Source organism: Corvus cornix, chromosome 13, assembly GCF_000738735.6.
Source record: "Corvus cornix cornix isolate S_Up_H32 chromosome 13, ASM73873v5, whole genome shotgun sequence".
NCBI lineage: Eukaryota > Metazoa > Chordata > Aves > Passeriformes > Corvidae > Corvus > Corvus cornix.
In genome coordinates this window covers 14,664,499-14,680,650 of record NC_046343.1, presented here as the reverse complement: position 1 = coordinate 14,680,650, position 16,152 = coordinate 14,664,499, and the positions used below count along the sequence as shown (strand labels likewise).

At 51.1% G+C, this 16,152-nt stretch overlaps 1 protein-coding gene across 2 annotated transcripts in view; it reads left to right on the top strand.

Annotated features, from left to right (window-relative positions):
• The window catches only part of PSD2 (pleckstrin and Sec7 domain containing 2), a 71,697-nt gene that overhangs the window by 40,024 nt on the left and 15,521 nt on the right, over nt 1–16,152 (top strand). The window contains exons 4-10 of one of the 2 annotated variants that reach the window (XM_039559360.1): nt 1,013–1,501; nt 2,574–2,768; nt 5,818–5,898; nt 6,377–6,489; nt 9,198–9,258; nt 13,771–13,861; nt 14,976–15,019. In XM_039559360.1, coding sequence (XP_039415294.1) covers nt 1,013–1,501; nt 2,574–2,768; nt 5,818–5,898; nt 6,377–6,489; nt 9,198–9,258; nt 13,771–13,861; nt 14,976–15,019 — 1,074 coding nt within the window. The remainder of the gene's footprint in view (nt 1–1,012; nt 1,502–2,573; nt 2,769–5,817; nt 5,899–6,376; nt 6,490–9,197; nt 9,259–13,770; nt 13,862–14,975; nt 15,020–16,152) is intronic. The other variant, XM_010406264.3, reaches the window with a different exon arrangement.

Genomic DNA, 16,152 nt, shown 5'->3' with positions numbered 1-16,152 from the left:
CTTCTCCCAGGAGAGGCAATGTCAGGTTCATTCACATGAGCAAGGTCTTTCCCTGTCTCCTACCTTAGCCTGGCTTTGCTTTGTGGGATGCAGACAGTGCTCCTGGGCTGGGGTAAGCTGTACAAAGCATCTCTGTCCTCTGTCTTCTCTGGGGCTGTGCAAGGAGAGATGTGATGTGCCTGACGTGTTGGTGCCCATTGAGAGGGACTTTTCACAAGGGCAGGTAGTGACAGGGCAAGGGGGACTGGCCTTAAGCTGAAGGAGGGCAGGGATAGATTAGATATTATAAAGAAATTCTTCCCTGTGATGGTGATAAGACACCAGCACAGGGTGCCCAGAGAAGCTGTGGCTCAAGGCCAGGTTGGACAGGGCTTGGAGCAGCCTGGGATAGTGCTTACAGCAGAGGGTGGAACGAGATGAGCTTTACAGTCCCTTTTAATCCAAACCATTCTATGCTTCTATGACCCATCCAGGAGCAGTGCTCCTGCCTGCTCTCTGCAGTCTGTCCCACACTGTCTTTGATGGGGCATTTGTAGGGACACTGACTTTCTCCCTTTGCTGTCTGCTGTGTTTGGCCTCAGGGACAAGTAAAGGGCTGGAATATGGAAGGTCTGTGGTGTGAGCAGTTAATAGAAATGATTCTGTACAGGGTATCGAAAGAGCAGGACTGTCTGCCTTGGGATTATGGCAATGGGGGACCCGTTAAGCAATAACCAGGAGGTTATTCTGGCATTGGATCCAGTAGCAGGTGTCATATACAAAAGTCTCCAGTTCAGAGGTCTGGCTTTTTACTGGGACATGACCAAATAAAGGGCTGGCTGGGCCTCTGGGATTGCTCATCACAAAACTGGTTTTTTTCAGCTCTAGCATCTTGTAACAGAATTGGGAACCAAGATTCCAAGGGCCGTAATCCCAGCAGCCGTTTCTGCCTCTTCTCTTGCCTCCCAGCTCTAAGTGGAGCAGGGCAAGAATTGCCTTGACAGTATTTTCTACATTTCTCCTTTTGGTACAGGTTTGCCTCTGGAGATGCCAAGCTGAGCTGCAGTGACGATGACAGGGAGCATTTCCAATTCAAAGACATCAGGGATGGCTTCAGCTCAACCTTTGAGAAGATCGTTGAGTCTGACCTTATGAAGGGGACCTACTACAGCAGCCTGGACTCTTTGGACGTGCTCTCCCTCACAGACGAGACAGACAGCTGCGTCAGTTTTGAGGCCCCACTCACCCCACTGATCCAGCAAAGGGCCAAGGAAAGCCCCGAGCTCTTGGAGCAGAAGCTGGCAGCCCAGCAGAGAGAAGCCCTTCACCACATGGCTGCTGATAAGCAAGAGCAGGTGGCAGCCAAGGCAGCGGAGGGGGACTTTGGGAGCCCTCTCAGACACTCAATTACCAGCAGCAGGTCAGAGAATGTGCTGAGCCGGCTGTCCTTGAAGAGTATCCCAAACGGGTTCCACGTGGAAGGGTCAGAGGAAGATGCCACCAAGATCATTAACTCCATCAGGTAAGGCAGGGAGTTTCTTGGGCAGTGGCTCCTTTTCTTATGGGATCCCAGTCCAGGTGCAAGGCTCAGTAGCCATGATTGAGTTGGAGCTGCTCTTTCACCCCTTGTGCTTCCTCTTGTGTGCTGTCGTGGCAGAAAGGCCAAATACCAGCAGGAAAATTTCACCTGCAAAGCCCTTGGGAGGCTGGGGATGGTCAGGTGCCCTCCCAAATGTCTCTGAAGTGCAGGGAAACCTCAAGGTTTCACTTAGGACAGGGTAGCCCTACAGAAGCCTCCCCAAAAGCTCTTCTGCAGGCAGTGAGAAGATCAGCAGAGACTTCATCCTCTGGACCAACTCATACCCAAACCATCACCCCTGGGAGGCTGCAGCTCATCTGTAGGGCACTTTCCTGCATGAGGAAGCCAGGTGATGAGCAACTGGGTCAGGGGAGAGCTGGAGAGAGGTCGTATGTCCAGCTGTCAGGCCAGCAGTGAGTCACACTGCTCAAAAACGCATGAATTGGTGCTGTAAGTGGCCTTGGGCAGGAAAATAAAGGGCTGTATCCACACCTACATGGTGCCAGCAAGGCTGCTCAGTTTTGTCTGTGGGCACAGCTGGCCATGAGGCCAGCAGGCAACTGGCAGAGGAGCAGCCCACCAGTGGCAGCAGGTCTGGGCTGCCATCAACATGATTTGTACAAGTGCAGTTTCTTATCTTCAGCGAGTAACCCGAACTGAAAAGCATAGCTCCTATCCCTAAGATTTCCTGGATGTCCATGGCTTGGAAAGAGCTTGGTATCCCCAGTGGGGAGAGAGGAAGCTTAGGAGGTGTTGAGGCTGCTTACTTTGATACATTCTCATTTCTCAGGGGGAAGTCGCCCTCTCTCTGACCTTTTCTACCAGTTTGGAATTACACTGCACTGCTTCATTTGAGCTGAAAGGAAGGAGGGTTTGTCCAGTGTCCAGCTCACAACCATATTGCTGTTTTTTCATACATTTTTTGTGAGGGCAAGAAGAAATCAAAATGTGGCATTTTCTGTGGGTTTCATCCAGCCTTGCTGCGGCTCCTTGAATATTTCTTGTCTCTGCACAGCGACGCCAGCCTGAAGGACACCCTGTCAGACTCTGACTCGGACATGGGCAGCACGGAGCAGCTGGACCAGGGCAGCACGGACACCCTGGCCAACGGCTGCAGGGCGGACAGCGAGGCTGCCAAGAGGTTGGCCAAGCGCCTCTACAACCTCGAGGGCTTCAAGCGCTGCGACGTGGCCCGACAGCTTGGGAAGAAGTACGTGAGAGCCAGCCCTGTGAGGGGGTGACAGAAACACGGGCCTGGGGAACACTGGTCATGCTGGGAGGGCAGGAAAAGGCAGGAAGGGACAAGCCTGTGTGCTGGTTGGAGTCAGGGCTGCTGGAGATCCTCCCAGTTGAAACTGGAAGCCCAATGACCTTAAAATACGAATCCTACAAGCTGCCTGCAGTATTGGGCAGTGCCACAGGCTGCTGCCCACTAGAACCAAGAGCTTCCTGCCTTTGGGAAGAGCCCAGCAAGACACAAGCAATCCCCAGACTGAAGGGTTTGGGAGCCAGACCTGCCTCTGCACTGGGCTCCCTGCCACTCCCAGGGTTTTTCCTGTCTGCACCCCAAAATGTTCTTGCTGCAGAGCCTCCCAACCCAGTCTGTACGAGGGCAGGAAGGGTTTGCTGGAGAGCCAGGGACACACAGCAGGTCCAGGCTCTTCAGCTGGTAAATTTGCCTGGGTAAGGCAGAAGGGAAATCAAAAAATATTCAAAAGTGGGAGAGTTACAGAGATTTCTAAGAGACAGAGTAACAGTAACAAGTGTAGCAGTAACAGATTATTTTAGGATGCCAGTGGGTGTGAAGGCACCAATCCCCATCATCCTTCGCCTGGATCAGATATAACCTGCGTTGCTGGGATTTATTCTTTTTTTTGTCCTTGAAATGTCTCCCCCCTGCCCAGTTCAGCAGAACACACCTGTCCCTCAGCAAATACCCACACTTCCAGTACCAAGGCTTGTCTGTGCTTCCCACCTTAGTCCTGGGGCAGAAGGAGCCCAGGAATTGTCTCCTGGAGAGGCTCTTTGCATCATCTGGCAACATCCTCATTCTCCTCCTTTGCTGAGGTTCTTGTAGCAGGTGCACTGCTGGTTGCTGTTGCCTCAAGTGAAATACCCTTCTCCTTTCTTTCAAATTTGCCATGACAGCTCACTGAGGGGGGGAAGTTTGAAGCACTGGGTTTCTGAGTCTGTCCCCTTGCTGTTTCCTGCAGTCCTCACTCACACCTGCAACCCTCGCACCTTGGGAGGCTGTTTGGTGACCCACATCTGGGAATTCACACAGCCTTTGAAATAAAAGTTTTGTTTTTATCAGCTGGGTTTTGACATCTGAACCATTTCCTGACATAGGACCTAAATAGAGCTGCAGACTCTTGCATCACGCAGGTGGATTTGCAGAGCAGGAAAGGAAATAGGGTGAAGATAGGTATTTATAGGTATTAATACAGGTATTAAGTCAGTCTTGCTCACTCAAGACAATGTAAGACCAACCTATAGTGCTGGGAGCAGACTAAGTTGAAGTGATGCTTTCAGGCCAGCTCCATGTAGGAGGGCTGTACAAGAAGTGAAATTTTAAAGCTATTTACCTCGTTTTACCACTTCTTTTTTCTTTGTGATAATTGGCAATTTTCTAAAAAAAAAAGGTAAACCAAAGCCAAAAGCATTCATCATTGTCAAACAGGCAGAGAAGGCTTGATAAACAAGGAAATGCAGGTTGGATATCTCCCCACAGTTTCTTTCCATCTGCCTCAATTCTGTGAAATTAACCTAAAATCCAGAAATTACTGTTGTCCTCTGAAGGGCAAGTGTTTGGGCAACTGAACTCTCCATGGGAGACTCTTGTTCCTGCACTGGTCTGTGGCCCTGTCTCAGCTCCATCAGTGCCCACGGTCACATCTTGTGCTGGGTGGGGGTTGAACTGTCCCAGGCTGTGCAGGTGGCAGTGCCAGGCACTTCCTTGTAGGGTTTCCCAGAACTGCCCAGCACGGTTCCAGCATTGCAGTGCCCTGGGATGTGGGGTCTGTCAGAGTCCCAGCAGTGGGCAGCATGATGTGGGCACATGGCCTATTTGAGCCCCCAGAGATGAGATTTTACTCACACAAGCTTCTTATGGATCTGAAGTGACCCAGGTGACTGTGATGCAAAAAAGAGCCTGGACAATACAGGTTTGGTCTGCAGGGCAGTGGGATTCAGGCTGTGAAACAACACACATCTGTCCGTGTCCAGCCACGTGGGAATGGACTGGGAGAAAAGGGCTCCTGTGTTCCCCTGGGGTGGCTTGTGGCCCAGCAGGCCAGTTAGAGCTCTTGGTGCCTGGACCCTCCCAAAGCAGGCAGAGGCAGGGAGCATCAAACCAGGGTGTGAGGTGAGAGGAGGTCTGTAGAGGCTGTCTGTGTGGAAAGGGCACCAGCCAGAGGATGACAGGCATGTCCCCACAGGAAATGCCTTGCAGGGCCACCAGCCAGAGCATGGCAGGAATGTCCCCCTGGGAAATGCCTTGCTCTTCTTGTAGGAATGTCTCTGTCATCATGGTGGAAGTGTCACCCATTCCTGCAGGAAGGGCTGGCACTGGCACAGAGACAGAGGAGGATCATTCCTGAGTGAGGAAACCAGAGAAGACATATAAGCCCACCCTAGGGAGGGACAAGGTCTTGCCCTGGCCACTGTTGTTATCCCATGGCCTGGGGCATGTTAACAGGCTCTGGAGCTCAGGGACAGGAGTCCCATCTATGTCACTGAGCCCCTGGAGACACAGGAGTTTGCTGTTTCCAGGGGTTTGGCTGCCTTCTGGTGTCTTGTGACACTGTCCAGCTCCCTTGGCAGAGCCAGCAGCCCCTGCTTGGAACTCATCTGAGCTCCTCTGCTCCAGTCTCCAGCAGCATCCATCTGCCACAGGAGCAAGGTGCTCTGGTGAGAGCGTGGGATGGGAGCCTCTGGGGGTGAGAGTGGGAATATTGCAGTGGGAGAGAACCAGATGCTGGAGAAGCACAGGATATCCTCATGACCTGGCCAGCAGCACAACACAGGAGTGCAGCAGGGCAGCTGTCTCTCATTCTCAGGTGTCTGGGGCTGCCTGTGGGCACATCAGCAAGGTCTTCCAGCAGCATTTCAGGCCAGGAGCAAGTCTCCCTTGGTCTGGGATCATGTCTGCAGTGTCTTGCTGGGACTGGGCTGGCCAAGGGGCAGCATTCTGCTGTTCCTCTTGTGGACAGTGTCTTCTTCCCATATGAAGGGGCTGACCACTCCCTCTTTAATTACAGTAACGAATTTAGCAAGTTGGTAGCAGAGGAGTATCTCAGCTTCTTTGACTTCACTGGCCTGACCCTTGACAAAGCACTCAGGTGAGCACTGGGATGGACAGAGTGGTGGGGTTTTGGGATTTCCTCCAGGCTTCCCAGCACTGTGGGAGCCATCCATGTGACGGAAGCAGGGACTGGGGGGAGATCCAGGCTGTCATTCAATCTTTGGTGTCACATTTGGCACAAGGTGTTACCACCAAAAGTGGGCTTCAACAGTAGGGCCCACAGCCTGCTTCCTCAGGGTGGAGAGCAGCTTTCCCAGGAATCCCATCCCATGCAGAATCAGAGCAAGTGGGAGCAACTTCTTCCCTTGGGATGGGCAACCCATGCTGGTGCCCTCACACCAGAGGTGGGTCAGATCCCAGCTGGCAGCACATTTCCCTGCACAGCTCCACAGATGCCTTTGCATCCCCTCTGCAGGGACACAGGGGTGTGGGGCTGGGGGGAGGATAAATGACCCCTTTCCATCTCCCTCCTTAGCAAGGACACTGCTTAGCAGTGCATCCCTTTCTCTTTGCAGGACCTTTTTGAAAGCGTTCCCGCTGATGGGAGAGACGCAGGAGCGGGAGCGGGTGCTGATCCATTTCTCCCGGCGCTACTGCCAGTGCAACCCCGAAGAGAGCACCTCTGAAGGTACTGCTTCCTTCCCACTGGCTCTTGGCACACTCACAGGGAACCTGTGCACAGAGCCGGAGTGCAAAACCCACCACCCACAGCTGCAGCTTCTCCCTTTCCCGGGGATCCTGACCTGATCATTTATCCCTGCCCTGAGAGGGACTGGGGATGCTGGGTGCTGACAGACCCCCCCCCAAAAAGAGCCAGACTCAGCCAAGGTCTGAGTGTGGGGTGCCAGGGAGCCTTGTCCTCCTAAATCCATGTGAGCTGTGCTGAAGGAGAACTAGATCTGGAGCCTGGATCAGTGGCCGTGCTTTGCTCAGCACCAGGGAGGTGGTGGGTGGTTCTCAGGGGCTGCAAATTACCCCGGTTGTGGCTTGCAAAGTGACAACTGACAATGGGCAAATGAGTGGCTGGTGCTAGCTCAGCCCAGGACCTTGTCCATTGAATGGAAAACCTTTCCATGCAAATTGAGGAATACTGTTGGCTTGCCCCGCACAGGAATTGTGTTCCACACATTTTCAGCTGCAGCAGAAGAAAGCACAGCTGGACAAAATTCTGGGCTCACTGTAGCTGCAGATTTTCTTAGCTACTTTCAGCCTGTTCACATTATCTTTTAGAAGTGGATATAGTTTCTTCTGACATTTTTAGATTAAGAGTTGGACTCCATGACCTTAGATGTCTTTTCCAACCTTCACAATTCTGCACTTTCACCATTCCTGGAAGTGTTCAGAAGACATGAGGATGTGGCCCTTGGAGATGTGGTTTAGTGATGAACACAGCAGTGCTGGGCCACCGTTGGACTGATTTTTAAATGGGAGAGGTCATTCCTGGTGCACGTGGCCCACACACAGAGACAGGAGCATGTCCTGTAAGGTTTGCACTTACATTAATGGCACTACAACCCTGCTCACAGGCACCTGGAAATGCCCCCTGGGTGGGATCAGGCCGCTGAGCTGCTCTCAGCTGGCACCATGGCAGTGCCAGGGATTCCTCCTCCACCCCCTGCGTGCTGCAGACCTCCTGTTTGTCTCCCCCTCACAGGCTCCCCAAAGGGCAGCAGTGCCTAGTGCTGCATGAACCCACCAGTTCCTCTGCTAAGCTAACAGGACGCTCACTATGCTCAAAAGAGAATGACCTTTTTGCCTTTATCAGCGCTATCCCAATAAAATATCAGTCTAGATTTCATTTCCCTGAGTTTGTGTGATGTCCTCCTCCACTGATCCAAAGATGATCTTCACTGGGAAGGGTCCCCCACCCTGCAGACATTAAACTGCAGGTTGAAATATCCCACAGGCTAAGTCCTGGCCCCTCTCCAACACTCCCCCATGAAAGTGATCCTGCAGTTCTGTTGCATCCACCTCCCAACCCTACAGAAAGGGCCCTGGGACCTAAGTGCCACATCCAGTTGTTTCTTGAACACCTCCAGGGATGGTGACTCCACCACTTCCCTGGGTAACCCATTCCAATGCTGGACAACCCTTCTAGTGAAGAAATTTTTCCTGATGCCCAATCTGGACCTCCCCTGGCACAGCTCGAGGCCATTTCCTCTGTTCCTGTCACTTGTTGCCTGGGAGAAGAGGCTGACTCTGGTTTTTCTCCCAGGGAGTGTTGTCCTGTTATTCCTTTCCTGCACTGGTGAAGCCCAGACATGGAAGAACTCTATGATTATGTTTTGACTCTCTGTGAGCTGGGAGAAAAAGTGGGTGAGAAAATGACAGGTTTTGGGACACCAGCTCCACCATGGGGCCACGTGGGACATGATTTACCTGACCAAAGTGAGATACCCACAACCTCCCACAGTGACTTAAAAATGCACAATGGGAAGGCACCGTTGTTCTAAATCCAAAGCAGCTGCTTGTGACAGTAATATTCCAGGCCCTGCCTCCTCCCTGGTGCTCTCTAGCCCTTTTGTGAGGTCCTTCAGGGACCAGTCCATGTCCCAGAATGTGTTTGCATCTCAGTGCTGTGAGCTGGCCCATGGAGACTCACGTCCTGACCTTGAAAAGCTTCAGGACACCTCATGGCTTTGAAATAACAGCAAACTACCAGTTACTGGTGTAGAACAGGCGGCTGTGCTGTCTCACACAGAAGGAAAGCTTCCTGTGAGTTTTTTTTAAGTCAGAAAGCCAAAAATGCCACACTGATTTATAGGGACAATGTTTGTTGAACCACTCAAGAGCTTACAGACTGCCAGGGAACAATGGCTAAAGACCTCAGGACAAACCCCTGAGGTGACCAGGATCAGCTGGGGGCAAACCAGCCCTCTTTGGGTCTCTGCCCCACTCTGCAGTGGCGTCAGCACAAAATGGAAATCATGAAATCATAGAAAGGTCTGGGTTGGAAGCAACCTTAAAGATCATCTAGCCCATGGAAATATGGAGTAAGATTCAGTGGGAAGTTTGGTCTTTTAAAGCAAAACTGCTTTGAAGCCAATTTTCTGGTGGTTGTTTTAGGAAAAGGTGTAGTCTGAGGGAAAAGAGGATGTCTTTGGGGTTTTTTGTGTTGTTTGGGTTTTTTTTTTAAATCCTACACAGCTGAAGGAAGCAGGTATTCTTTAAGGTCCCCAGACACAGCAACTGGCCTTGGTTTTGCAACAGCTGGGCTGCCAAGGCAACAAACACCAGAACTGCATGAGAAGGGGAGCAATCAGCCATAGACAAACACCAGAAGTGCACGAGAAGGGGAGCAATGAGCCATGGCTGTGTGACTGTTGTGTGTTTCAGATGGGATTCATACGCTCACCTGTGCCCTGATGCTGCTGAACACAGACCTCCATGGCCATGTAAGTAGCCCTTGGAGCTGCATCCATCCTTTATTCCTTCCCAGGGCAGAGGTCTGTTCCCGTACGCTGAGTGTGTTGCTGGACAGTTAAGACAGGTTGGCAGAGAGTTCTCTGATCTGCTCCAGGTGGAATTTTGGGTGCCAGGCCCAGACCTGGGGACAGTCCACACAGGAGTGTCACTGCCCGCTCCAGCCAAAGGCACATGTCCTGCTGACATCAGTTATCCTGCCCAGGGATACTTTGTCCCTCCTGTTGCCCAGCTCAGCCCTGTCCCAGGAGCTCTCAGTGAGGTCTTCCCTGTCAGTCCCTGTGGGATTGCTCCTTCTTGTGGTGCGGACACCTCTTCCCAGAAACTGCTGCAAAAGGGCCAGTGGGTTCACACAGGTCTAGATTTGATCTTTCCTTCCCAAAACACGAAGTGAGTTCCAGCTGTTCCTTTTCCCCAAGACGTAACAGGCAGCCACTGGAGAGTTTCTTAGCAGAGAGGCCTCTGGACAAAGAGCAGAGCAAGCAGAGCAAGCAGAGCAAGCAGAGCTCAGTGCCCAGAAGAGTGGCTGGAAAACAGCAGAAGCTGTGAGAAGATCTCTCACCACCTTTTAGAGGCTCCCAGTAACCTGTCTCTGCACACAGTGCGATAGTGGTGGGATCTGTCTCGTAGTGCATTCATCCTCCATCCAAAATGGTTGGAGCCAAGAAATTATTTCCATCAAATCATTTCCTGCAGCAGCAAAAGCAGCATTGTGGCAAAAGGCAAACTATGTGACTTCGATCCAAAATAATCTTATTTTGTCTAGTTTTTATAAGTAAAAAAAAAATCCAAAACAGGCCTCTGGGAAGTTAGACATAATTGAAGAGACAAAAAAACCAACCTAAACCTCAAAAAGCTTGCCATTCCTATTCTTCATTGTCAAGCTGGCTCAGAGGCTTGGTAAGAAGAAATGTTCTCATGATATCTAGGCACAGGAAAAATAGCTTTCTTTTGACCAGGTGTGCAAATGCCTGAGCTTTTCTTTGAAAAAATCTTCTCTTTATTTTTCTGCATGTGTAACATTAATTTCTTCTTCTCCTTTTCCTCTTTTTTTTTTTTTTTTTTTTTTTTAATTTCCTTCCGCTCCTGGAACCTCTCTTTCTGCTCTTTAACCCTTTACCAGGTGGTAAGTGCAGTCATTCTAGTGTTTTGCTTTAAAGCACTGGCATTTGACTTGTTTTGATTGTGTTAAAAACAGTAAGGAATTCTGTTTGTCTGGAATCCGAAGTGATTGTGCAGTGTTCTTCCCTACTTAGCAAGCCATTAGCAGCTGATACCATCACATGAAATGCTCCTGGTGTAAAGAAACATCCATGAACTGTGGTGTACCTGGGAATGTGTGACTTGACCTCCCACCCCTCCTTGTTAAAGATGCTGCCATGATATTCCATGTCACTTTTGATTTTACCTCCCCTTTTAATGTTGTGTGTGTGTTGCAGTGTTTTACTGTGCGTTGCCGGAGTGGGAAATGCCTTCGGTGAGGAACGGGGGTGGGTGTGTGTCTGTAGAGGGGCAGTTCCTCACAGCAGTGCCTCTGGCATGGTCTGGTTCACCATTCCAGCAAAGATCATGACACTGAGGTAATGACTGGCTTTAAAACAGGAGATTTGCACCTGGCCTTAGCACTGCTGATTTTCTGCTCAGGTGTGCTCAAACCCTGCTTCCAAACCACCCCAAAAAGTTTAAAGTGAGACATTCCCTATTCATGGAAGCACCTGGAGTTGGTTTTAAAAGCCAGCGGTTACCAGGAAACATTCCAAGTATGACAAGCATTCCCAGACTATACTTGTAGGATAATCCAAGTTGTTGCAACTTTCTGCCTTGCTCTGCTGGTGCTGTTTGAGCTCCAGGAGATCTTATGGCCACTGCCCTGCTCCATCTCTGCCCCAGGGAGACAAAGCTTGGGGATGTCTCCTTTCCCACTGTCACTTTTCTCTCCTGGCCATGGGAGGACAGTGACAGATCAACACCCTTGCATCACCAGCACTCATGGGTGCACTTTGGTCCTTTAGCAAAGGCCACCTTCTGGAGTTATAGTGGGATTTATTCAAAAAGCAGAGCCCCGAACAAAGCTTGAAATGGGATCCTGGGCAGGTCCTAACTCCAGGTGCCCATTGCTGTTAATCTTACAAACCCTGTGGTGGTGTCCTTAAGCCGAGCTCAGGGCTCAGTGTCAGCAGCAGCGCTGTGTTAGCAGCACTAGGAGGGCTGGAGAGCTCCGAGGTGTGAGCAGCCCTGCAGAGTGACACCGGTCTGCCCGCAGCAGCTTTGTGTGGCCCAGGGCTCACTGGTACCCAGAATCTGCAGGCTGGTTCCCTGCAGGGGCATGATTTTGTTCCTGCAGCCTAGAACACATCCACGACCAGATCAATTACTCAGCAATTAGCTGCTTTTCCACAGTGTGGCTGCTGCCCCAGGTGAGCTCAGAGGTCTCTTGCACCAGAGGAAGAGACAGATGACACAACAAGGAAGGCATCCCTTGGGATGAATATGAGTCCCAGACACATACATGAGAAACCCCACAAAGGGCCTGTGAGACTGTTAACTTGTGTTATCTCACTGTATCCCCTCACTTCCAAAAATGCCTTGGCCTCTGCATTCAGTGCTGAATCACTACAGCAAGATCTCTTCGGGCACGAAGGCCAGTGCTGTGCACTCTGCTCCCCTGCCTCAGGGCAGGGCTGGGAGTAGGTGCCTTCTCTGTGCAGAGCAATTCCGTGCCTCAAGGTCTCAGGCAACACCTGCCTCACCTCCAAACTCCCTTCCTTCTGGAGGCTCCTTGCCCGCCTTCCTTTCTCCACCCACACTCTGTTGTGCTGCTGGATTTTTCCTTTATCTTTTGTGGCTGAAATTCGCTGGCCAGCAAGCACAAAAATCTCTCCTCTCTGCTGAGATCCCAGCATGTCTGCTCGTTTCCTGAGCTCTTCTGCAGCCCGTGTACCCAATGAGCACTGGCTGGCACGTCTGGCTAATGGGGCTCACTGGGAGAAAGCCACGAGGGCTGAACTGTGCTGTGCCACACCACATCCCCAGGCACTGCAGATTTATAACAATGCTTTACTCCTCTTTTTCTTGATCTCTCAAGGGAGCCAGCTCATCTGGAGCTGGCACCAGCAGGAGGCATAATTAAGAGTATCAGACAGAGCTGCTCAAAGGCAGTGCTTGGCTCCCTGTGCAGCCCAAGAGTGTTTGCACACACAGAAGGCAGGGGGTGTGGGGGGGCACGGTGTGCTCACCCCAAGGCCTCACTCTTTCCTGGTGCTTTAATCTGCAGAGAAGCCCCCAGGTGATCTGCAGTGCACATCTGTGGGCAGAGGTTTCAGGTGTCATCTCTTTCAGGAGGTTATTTCCATGCACAGAGGACACATCTCACCCTGCAGGACATGTCCTGTATCATCTGCTGCCACTTCATCCCCTGCCAGTCACTGAGGCCCTTCCTCTTCCTCACTGAGCCCCGAGCAGGGCTCTGACTCTGCTGTTCTGGGCCATCCTCCCACATCCTCCTGGATGGCCACCCTGTCCATACCTTGATGTGAAGCCCAGCAATGTCAGGATGCTGCTGGGATCCTCAGGACCACCGGTGGCAGCTCATGCTCTCCTCACTGACTCCACTGCCTGCTCCATGTGATGTCACCGGGGTCTGCCCCACACACTGAGGGTGTGCAGGATACGATATAACAGGGCCCTAGAGACACACATCTTTCTTTGTGACATCAAACTCATTTTTCTGAACCCTATAATGGCCACTGACTCCTCCACACCTCTGCTCCATCCCTTTGGAGAGACAGGATTGCAGGGGAGGCTTGGAAAAAGGCTGCCTGCCTCGACCCTTGCAGGCTGAGGAAGTGAAGGGTAAAGGGTTTGGGAAGGCAGATGCCACAGGAATGCCAGGTGGCCTGGAAGCATCAGTACCAAATATTTTGGCATTAGCTGATGGTGAGCGTGTTCCAGGCTGTGAGATTCTCCCACTGTATGTGCGTTGCCCTCTCATGCTGCTGCACTCAAGTTCCCGCAGTACCAGTAGCTGGACCGTTTCTTTTTGTAATGGCAATCAAAAATAACAGCTTCCATCAAGGACCAGCATTCCCCTGCCCAGTGCTGGTTGTTCCAGGTGCTGGCATTGCAAGCTCACACAATTTCACTCACAGCAGGCTTGGAGCCCCATCCAAACACTGTCATTTTACCAGGCTGAGTGCTTGTCTTGGGTTTTGAGACACAGAGCCTGTACCCAGGACCACTCCAGCAAGAGCTGGAGAGGCTATTTTCAAGTGTCTTGTTTCCACCATTAAAAAAGAAGTAATTTGAAACATTTGGATGCTGGCATGAGCAAATAAAGCAGAGAGCCCAACAGAAAATCAGATCAGGAGCCCTTGGAGCTCTTGGGACAAGCCCGGGCTCCAGCACTACATATAAAATTGTTCTTTGAAAGGAACTGAATAAAGTCAAAACTCTCCACAAGTTTAATGAGCTGCTCCTTTGCCTTACAGAACATTGGCAAAAAGATGTCGTGCCAACAGTTCATAGCGAACCTGGATGGGCTGAACGATGGGAAGGACTTTGCAAAGGATTTGCTGAAGGTAATGTGATATAAATAGACAGTGGGATACTGTCATTATTATTGCAGTGCCAGGTAGTCCTGTTGGGACTCTCTCTGAGCCCTTCAATCAGCATTTTCCAGTTGTTTCAGGAGTAGAATTGTAATCCTCATGAATGTCTCTGCTAACTTGCAGTGAGCCAAAGTAGATCTGTTCCTTGGTGGTGTTTTATCCAGATTTGTGGCATATCTGCCCTCAGAGCATACCAGGGGCCCTTTTCCCCCAGCAGCTCAGATAATGCCCAGAGCAAGGTACCCCCCACCCCAAAACACAACCATCCAGCACTGAAACCTTTCTCTGCCTTCACCACCACGTGGTGCAACATTCCAACACAACCAGTGCAGTACCATGGGATATGGTTAAACGCCCCAAAGGGAGGATTTTCTCCTGCCACGTGGTTTAGCAGCACCACTGCTCTCTGCACCTGCTGCAGGTCCAGCACCCTGACCTGAATTTCGCTGTATGGAAGGAGGTTGGAATGAGAGGTGCCACATCAGGGGTGTCACATCATATTTGGGGTGACATTCCCATCTCCCAGCAGACCTCACCCTATCCTACCCCTCTGTATGGTCAGGACCACCTCCACATTCTGCTTTGCTAGGCCATTCCTGCTCCTTTTCCAGTGCCCCAGGAAGCCACTGGAATTTTGCACAGAAGGAACTGGAAAAACTGATTCCAAAGTCATTCATTCCTCCCCTGATACTCAGTTCAAGCCTCCTCTGTTGTTTCCCCTAGTTAAGGCATTGAAGGTGTCATGGCATATCCCAGAGTCTTCTACCACTGTGTGTAGGCCAGGATTCACTCAGAACTAAGTGCAGCACCCCGGATGAGTCAAAAATGTCATGCACAGGCTCCTGAGCAGGGCTGGCTGCCTTCTGCTGCTGGTGTGTCCGGTCCAATACCCAGTGTGGCACACAGACAAGAAGGGGTCCAGCAGGACAGCAGTCACCCTGCTCACTGGGGAATGCTGTTCCAGGACAGTTCAGCAGGGAAAGTATCTCCCCAAGAATACAGACAGGGTGTGGAGGAGGAGATGCCTCTGCAAGCAGACATGACTTCCATGAGAGACACAGCTAATTCCTTGTTCTTTTTTCAGACACTGTATAACTCCATCAAGAATGAGAAGCTGGAGTGGGCCATGTAAGTATATGCTAAGCATTAAAGGGATAGTGTGTCTTTCCAAGTAGCTGGCAGGTCCTAAGGCATGCTTTCAATCCCAGAATATTTCCTGCCAAGCCCTTAAGTGCTGAAGTCCCTCTGTAGACAAATGGAGTTTATTTATGGCTTAGACACAAAGGCAGTTGGGAAGGTTGGTGACAGTCTGTGGATCCATGACCTAAAGGAAGGGAATGCCCTCTTGGTTTACTATTACACTTGGAAAATGCTGGTTCCTCTCCAGGTGCTTCAGAAGTCTTTGCACAAGCAAAGATCTGGGGATATTTTGGTCACTGAGACTTTCCATCTCTCCCACATGTTTTTTTCTGGAAATAGTATCAGAGAATCACTTAAGAGGGAAGAGACCTTGTGATATCTCTAGTTCAGCTTCTTCCTCAAAGTATGGTCAACACTGAATTTAGACCAGGATGCCCAGGGCTTTGTTCAATCTGATCCTGAAACCCTCCAAGGACAGGGAACCCACAGCCCCTCTGGATCCACAAACCAATACTTTATTATTCTGGGAGTGGCATTTTCTCTTGTCTCTGTTGTTTTGACTTCTGCCCACTGTCTCTTGTCCTTGTGCCATGCACCACAGTGAAGAGCCCAGATTTGTCCTCTCAATAACCCCCTCACACGAGGCTGTAGCCATCTCTTCTGTAGATTGAGCAAGTCCAATTCCCTCAGTTGTTTCTTAGTTTGCAAGTGCTCCAGGCCCCAGGCTGCCTGGTGGCCTCAGCTGAAGTCTCTCCACCTTGCTGATGCCCTTTTCTGTGCTGGGGGCCCGGCACTGTTTGCTGTATCACGACGTGGTGCAGGGAGCGCAGAGCAGAGGATCACTTCTCTTCGCCTCCTCACTGTGCCGCTGTTACACAGCCCAGGATGCTCCTGGCCTCTGCTTCTGCCAGGACACACTGGCTGCTCCTGCTCATCCTGCTGACCACTCGGAGCCCCAGTGCAGCACTCGGGTGCTCCTAGCCCTCTTAGCAGGGGCCTTGTATCCCTCTTTTTTATGTCATCCACAAGTTCGATGAGAGCATCTTTTGTAACCCTGAAACAAGCCTGGAAACAGCTGGCAGGGCGGACTCCATCACAGGTTCACACAGCACCTTCCTCAG